The following is a 7,935-nucleotide window of genomic DNA, read 5'->3' as shown; positions in this document are numbered from 1 at the left end:
AGGGCCCAAACCTTGAATTTATTACCAGTGAAAGTAACACAAACATTAGAAGTAAAGTAATTTGGGTTTCTTCTGTTAAAAAAGTATTGCTATGCTAACTCTTTACTTACAGCCTTAGGAGCCACATATCCACCAGGTGCCATGCCTATCCCTGTGGAAAGTTCAAATAGGTCATTCAGACCACTGCTGACCACAGCAGGAGTAGGTGAAGGAGCAAAGGTTGCAGGCACTGATGATGGGATGAAGGATTGTCCCACCTGCAGGAAAAAAAAAGGAAGGGAGGAGATCAGGAAGAACAGATCAATAGTCCTTAAAATGTTGCCATATATTTTAGCATAGATAAATTAACAAGAAAACACCATAATTACAATATTCTCAGGAGTCAAATTAGTATATTGCTTTGACTTTTTAATCATCACAGTTGTTTTCTCATCATTCATAAGATACACTCTTTAGAAGCTTTATCAAGAGAGAGCACTCAGTAGGATACAGGAACACAGTGATCCAAGATTTTGTCTGTTTGTTTCCAATTTTAGCTTCCATGATTCTGTGAAAAAGGCCTACAGGTACCTTAACAAAGGGGGAGTTTGCTTCTGTGGAAAGAGGGAGAAGCATCCAACTTAAACAGCAGTTCCATTCCCACTTGGGTTTGGTCAAGTCTTACTTCCCTGCTTAGGCATAAATATTTAGTAGGAAGCTCTCCTGGGGAAGATGGATATTCACACTCCCCAAACTAATTCACTTATGAGGAGAGTCTCACTGTGAGTCCAGCTGACTCTCTCAAGTTCTTTCTAGATGGCACCAGGGAATAAGAGCATTCTCCAGTCAAGATGGGAGGTTCCATTTCCTTTAGCTCTTTAATGTCAGAAAGACAAAGATCTCTATAGGCATCAGAGCACCAATCCCTAAAGATGTCCCTATATCACATGTGGTACATGACCCCAAAGACTCCAAATAACCCTATACTACTTTCTGCTCCTCATATACTATTATGGAGGTTTTGGTGTGCAGTGCTAGATAGCACCAGTGGCTGGTCTGGTATGTGTGCATAGGAAAAGCATCAAACAGGGGGCAGCGCTTCCCATGGTGAAAAAAACAGATGGCACTTACTGCCGGACTTCCTCCAATGCCCCCGCCAAGGTCACTGCCAAGCTGAAAGAGAGAAAGAAGAGAGAGGAGAGAGAGGTAGAGTTCATTTAGCTAAGTACTAGGTGCCCATATAGAATCTGTAAATTGATCTACCAAGTTGCTGGAAATACATGCCATTCAACTTGTCTCCCAAAGCTTAAAGAAATTCTAGATTGCAAAGAATTATGTCCTACGGGAACCAAATGGTGATAGTGATGGTCTGTGGGAGTTTTGAGAAAACTTGGAAAGAAGATGGAGCTGGGACATCTCAGAGATGTTTCAGATCCAGTCTTTCCACTGGGGTACATAGGCACAAACCCAAACAAGATTTAAAGAGTTTGCATATTCCAAGAAGTTCTATCCCTAAGCAGCAATGTTTTAAATATATTTTATTTTTTCTTTAAAAGGAAATTTAAGGGGGGGAAAAAGAAAAAGCAAAGAAAAACTAAAATGTGCTTTGATCTACAAAACCTTCTGTCCCACTGGGAACGTGGGAATCAAACCAGTATTGAACTGCAATTTCAAACCTCAAAAATTATAGGTGGAGCAAAAGTGATTTCTAGAGTTTAGAACATTCCTAAGAAAGAAAATAGGTGGGATAGGAAGATTTCCTACCTGGGGAGAAATGTAATGCTTCAAATCTCTCTCGCATCAATAATACTAAGGAGAAATGCTGTGATTTATTTAGAGTAGATTATTTAAAAGGATGTTGAGCATTAGAGAATTAGACTACCCAAATTAGCTAGCTGACAGGAAAATAATTCCACACGGTCTTAGTCTTGCTTTTTTTCAGGACTATGATATATACAATTCACCCTGAAGTCAGTCTGTAATGACAAAAACATTACACAAGAACTGAAGCTGCAAACAGCTGGCATGCAAGAAATACACATATACACAACTAATGGCACTGTTTAAAAAGCAAAAACTACTTTTTGTTGTTGCTACATTCCACAATTGCTTTCTCCCTAGTTGTCACTGAGCGTCTAAAACACCTCTTTGAAACATCAAATGCCTTGTCTGCTCTGAAAACACTTTTCTTTATTATCTGTCATTTAGTGGTGGAAACTTGCTGTGGTTGTGTTAAAAACAAAATTATACTGCATCTTCAGGATTAGGGAAAGAGGATTTATTTATCTTCTCAGTGAAAAGACAGTAGTATACAAAATGGTGTTGCCAAAATTTAAAATCAATCTGTATTCAAAAATAACGAGGCCTATGAAAAAATTCTGTTTCCACCATGACAGAAAATAACCCTGGCAGGTGCTTCAAAACTGTCAGTAGCAACCATGCACTACACTAAACTACAGAGCACTCCAAACCACAGAGCCAATAGTTCCAGAATCTGGTGCCTGAAGACTACCTAGTGGTTGGACATGGGACAAAAATCACATGCTTAAACAAACAAAAAGGTCATCCCAACCAAGAATTTGAATAATTGGAAAAGTGTGAAAGCAAATAAAAAGATATTACACATCTGCTTTCTCCCTGGCAGTAGAAAAGCACACATCTGCAGCATGACATCTGAAAAGCATGACATTCCTTCCACTCAAAACAAACACTTATATAACATTTATTACATGCAAGGCATCACAGGGGATGTAGAGATGCCAGGCAATGAGGGAACTATATAGATAAATAAGAACCAGGCTTTGCAAATTGGGTGGAGAAATAAAACATGAATGTAAAACCATGCAGAATACACTAAAACAAAAAAAGTTAGTTCTGAAGGGAAGAACTTTCTTCTAGCTAGAGGATAATAAAGAGAAGCTTCAAAGAGGTGGTGGTGTGGGATTATAATGAGAGAACTTATAAAAAGCTAAAATGAGGAGGGTCATTTCTCAAAACAACATGAACAAAAGGTAAAAGGCAAAATAAAAGCATGATCAAGAATAATGAGTAGTCCAGTTAGACTGAAGCACAGGGTAGATATTTGTTTAAAAAACAAAAAAAAGTACAAAATAAATTTGTAAAGGCAGCCTGATTAGGGAAGGTCTTTAATTTTTAATTTCCCCTTCATGAAAACCTGGAGGTTTCTTAGCCTAAGATTCAAATGTGTTCTAGTAACTGTGGTTTTCAAACTCAGATATACAATGGAATCAATCACCTGTGCGTGTGTGTTGGTGGTGGTGGTGGGGAGGTGCTTTAAAAATAGTGATACCTGAGTCTTACTCCCAGAGATAGTGATTTAATCATTCTGAAGCACAGCCTGGGCATCAAAATTTTGAAAAGCTCCTTCAGTTGATTCTAATATACAGTCGAGGTTGAAAACATTGCCTTAAAAAATTAACTATGATTTGGAGTTAGACAAGATTCATCTGTTCAGAAATGACTTGGAGCTTACTTCTGAATTAAAAGGAAGCCAAAATTTGAGCAGAAAGAAAAACCCTTTCTAAAGGAGAGGAAAGGCTAAGTTCAAAAATAATGGAAAGAAACCTATAAAATGTCTCATTTGTCCTGATACTTTGATGTGTGATGACTTTCTGGAAGGCTTACCCACCATCTCCCCCAACCATTATCACCTTCTGAACAGGCTCACAATCCAAGCTTGAACGAGAATTCTTTATGGACCTGATTGGTACTTGATGGCAAGAAAGAAAAAACACACTAGAAAGGAAATAGCAGTTTTACCTAATATGCTAAATTCAATTAAAAAAAAGGTACTCACTGGTGGTGTTTAGACCAAAGCAAATAAAGCCCATTTACAGCCTGTATTTTTTTAGATTTCATTCTTTTTATCTTTGAATATTACGTGAATATTAGCTGGAAAAGACCTAAATGCACTTGCCCTCATGCTGCTCATCAATTTTATTCAAAACCATGGAAGAAACTTGAAAAACAATCCTGACACTCCTTTGTTTATGTTCAGTATATCAGATACAACCCAATGAGAATCAAGAACTCTGATCTGACACAGACATAGCTCAAAAAGTATCAGAGACACGTAGCCAGCGATTAAAGGTTCACCTAATTGTGCTATGTCCAGAAAGCAAACGAAAAGAACAATTTCAACATGTTTTCTAACTATCAAAACTATAGCTTATTCAGACTTTATTCATCATCTTTCTTCTTCTTCTTTTTTTTTTTTTTCTTTTCCTTTTTGTCTTTTTTCGTGACCGGCAACGGGATCGCAACCCTCGGTGTCGCACCCGCACCTCGCTCAGCCAGCGAGCAGCCGGGCTGTATGTGGGATCCGAACCCTCGGCGGGAGCACCGCCGCACTCCCAAGTGGGGCACTGTAGCAGTGCGCCACCGGGCCGGCCCATCATCTTTCTTCTTGACTGGAAAAGATTCTAAGGGAGGTTCTCCTCCTCTCTGAAAATATGGCAAGGTGATAGCACAATGATGGGCATGAGTGACTACTGGGGAGATGTCAGCAAGGATGGAAGCCAATTACCCAGTGAGTGGCCTCTCCTATCTACAATGACAAACAGGATGAAGCAGATATTAATCAAGAAAAAAAGAAAGCTAGAAAACTGAGCAAATACCCAGGAAAGTTGTTGTAAATCAGCCTGAACTAGACATTAACCATTTCAGTTCAGTTACTGGTATTACTTACAGTCAGGTTCATCTGTTTGGAAATACTCTGAGCTCATACTTATTGGGTAGGGTACAAAATCAGTCAAGCTAGGACTTGTAAAATCCAGAATGATATGTGTTATCCCACGAGCTGGTGGGAACCAGGAGTGAAAAGGAGTAAGCGTGCAGGGCATGGCTTTAACCCCAATTTTAGGTGTCCACATATTGTGTTTTAACTGTCTCTTGGAGTTGTACACTTCCCATTGTTCCCAGGATTGCCTTACTGAGGCTGCCATTTTTTCCATAAAAAAATGTCAACTACAGGCCAACTAAATCAGGATACAGGAAGAAAAGGGGAGAAGTGCCAATTTCAGAAAAAAAAAATATTTCAAATGCTAAAAATAGAGCAGAATTTTCCTAAAGGTCTGTAGCTGATACCCAAGTCCAAATGTTCTTGCTAGTTGTACAGTTTTCCCCAGTCCCCAATCTAAAGCATGGTAGTTGTAGTCATTAAATGGCAGTAAGAATAATACTAACATTTGGCTACTGCCAAAGAGTGGTCTCTTTACCATGTCTGAAGTAGTGCTGAATGGTACTCAGTTCATGTTGAACTATATATGTTGAACAATAATGTGTTGTTGCACTATTAATTCAGTAACTGGATGGAAAGCAGTGATTCTATGATCACTTATTGTAACTTATGAGCTAAAGGAATTTCAGTATGGTTACATGGGCTCTGCAGCAGAATCATATAGAGCCAGAAATTTGAGAGCTGAGCCTGCATATAGGCTCTAGTTCAGGAAATATCCTCATTCAATGGCAATATGCTATAATAGCAGAAACAGAAAGAACTCAAGACAGAAGTTCCATAAGGAAACAAGTCTGCCTAATTCCAAGGAAAGAAATGAAGAAAATCTTTTATAGAGGAATATCAAAAGAGATGGCCATTGAGCAGACAAAAAAAAAAAAAAAAAATTCCCACAAATTATCACAATAACTGATCTGGGTTAGCCCCTTTAAGGTACATCTGGCCAGTCCAAAGTACATCTGCTTCTAAAACTGGGAGCTGTCTGGGTATCCGAAGACATTCTCTTAATTATAGGTGTAGATCTTAAGCTCAGACATTCTACGCAGCTGTCTAGAGCTATCAACTCTTTTATCTGATGCTTTCCAGAATTTACTAAATTGAAGCAAATCTAAGGAATGCTCCAAGTCATATGGCTTACCAATAGCTCTGTTATTCAGGAGTCAATGGAATCATGTAAAAATAGTATACAATGATTCCCATCACAAACAATAAAATTTATTATTGTTAAAATCCTATTGGTATCAAAAACATCAATCTGTGTTTTTTCTATCAGGGTTTAGACTTTAGAAGGCACACAGCATCTCCTAAGTGAAAGCATGGTTTTCAGCTATTGGACTGCAAATTTTAATCTGATCTTCAAAAAGCTATTCAGAAAAGGATCATAAAATATAACTAATCAAATTGGTGAAAAGACTCTGTAACCATGCAAAAGCTATTAAACACTGCTGGTTAAGAGTAGGCTTGATATGGAATAGTATACATGAGTTGAAATCATACAAAAGCATCAGAAAATCCCTAACTTGAGCAGGAAAAGGTTTCTATCAACAGAAGAGTAGGGGGATGTAACAGATTATTTCCTGATATGGGATAAAAAGTCCTTAGAATGACCACTACAGGTCTGTAGGTAAGACAGAACTCATTGTTAAACACAGCAAAAGCCACAGGAGAAGCTCTGCATCCCACCTCATTTTCCTTTACAGCATTTACTACTGCACTATATACGGATTTATAATTTGTATCCCACCACTGGAATGCAAGCTTGCAAGGACTGTTTTGTTCACAACTTGTATTTCTAGTACACAGAATGGAGCCTAACATATAGTAAGACTCAAATATTTATTTATTGAATGAATGAATGTTCTAGTAACCATATAAGTATGGCTACTGGCAATATTTCTTGGGAGACAATTTTAAAATGAACCATTTTATTGAAGAAAATAATCACCAAAAAGATAGAAGGCTGACAAAATTGTTTACCAATTGGCCTAGAGCACAGTATCTGTATCGACATTGCCAACACATATGAATAGAACCAAGAGTGGGGAATAAACTGCCCCCCACCCCCCGCCAAAGCCCTTTCTAGAGAGAATATGTATTATTTGAGTGGTTTTGATAGCCAGTTTTCAGCAGAAGAATGCCTGCACATCATTTAATTATCCTCAAAGTACTAGTGCTTTTTCATAGCTCATTGCCAAATAGATGGGAAAATAAGGTTTCCTGGCTCTATTTAAAAGAGAATAAGATGAATAATCTTGTTCTTTCCAGAAAAATGCATGAACTTATCCAGTCTCTCTTTTCATGAGTGAATACACTTCTACAGTCCTCAAATTTTCATATGCCTTCTAGTCACACACTAGCCCAAACTAATATGTCCAAGGCACCTGAGAGGAACACCATGGAGAGGCCCAGGGCAAGCAAGCCTTCTGCTTTATCTTAAACAGTCATGCAATTTTACATTCTAAGCCATAGCTATAAGTGTTTATTCTGTGTTTACATTACTTATCATCAATATGACTGACACTGCAAGAGGATGAGCCATGTTTATCCTGCAGCTACAAATGCATCCTACACTCTGTTGTGTACTCCGGAGATTGTGTAACCCAGTTTCAGAAGGACCAAAGGAAAGTGAAACTGGACTCTATTCTACAGGGTGACAATAACAAACAAACTGGAGGAATCACAGAACAGTGAAAAGAGTATAAACTGAAGTTTTGAATAAGTCCTGGGTTCAAATCTCACTTCTGAGACTTACACATTATGTGACCTTCAGTTTTCTGTAAAATGAGGCCCAATACCAATTACCTTGTTGGGTTGTTTTGAGGAATAGAAATTATAAAAGTTCTAGCACAGGGACTGGCACTAAATAATTGGTAATTATTCCCAAAACTGACTGAGGCCAGCCTTGACTAAACCTATGCATTGATAAAAAGACGGCTGAAAAATTTAGTGGGCAAAATTGGGCAACTACTTACAAAGATCTCTTCTCACAACACAAACTCTAAAAACTAAGCTCTTAAATCACTGCAAAGCTCCTCTAAAGAAAAAAAATTAAGGTGCAAAATTAGTATATATTATGAATTTCCTATAGGCTAGAACAACTCAAAACTATTAATAAAATAGCTCATGTCTTAAAGGTTAAAAAAAAAAAAACCTGTAAGAAACAGGGTGGGAAATTTTGAAAAAATATATACTGGGACGCA

At 37.9% G+C, this 7,935-nt stretch overlaps 1 protein-coding gene across 1 annotated transcript in view; it reads right to left on the bottom strand.

Annotated features, from left to right (window-relative positions):
* Positions 1 to 110: 110 nt before the first annotated feature.
* The window catches only part of LOC103582932 (AP-1 complex subunit beta-1-like), a gene marked incomplete at both ends in the record, with an annotated part of 11,209 nt that continues 3,384 nt past the window's right edge, over positions 111 to 7,935 (bottom strand). Inside the window, 2 exons of the mRNA XM_008564390.1 lie at positions 111 to 257; positions 1,111 to 1,152. Coding sequence (XP_008562612.1) covers positions 111 to 257; positions 1,111 to 1,152 — 189 coding nt within the window. The remainder of the gene's footprint in view (positions 258 to 1,110; positions 1,153 to 7,935) is intronic.

This window comes from Galeopterus variegatus, unplaced genomic scaffold, assembly GCF_000696425.1.
Source record: "Galeopterus variegatus unplaced genomic scaffold, G_variegatus-3.0.2 Scaffold18556, whole genome shotgun sequence".
NCBI classification, from domain to species: Eukaryota; Metazoa; Chordata; class Mammalia; order Dermoptera; family Cynocephalidae; genus Galeopterus; species Galeopterus variegatus.
Note: the sequence above shows the minus strand (reverse complement) of the source record. Positions and strands in the feature narration are given on the sequence as shown.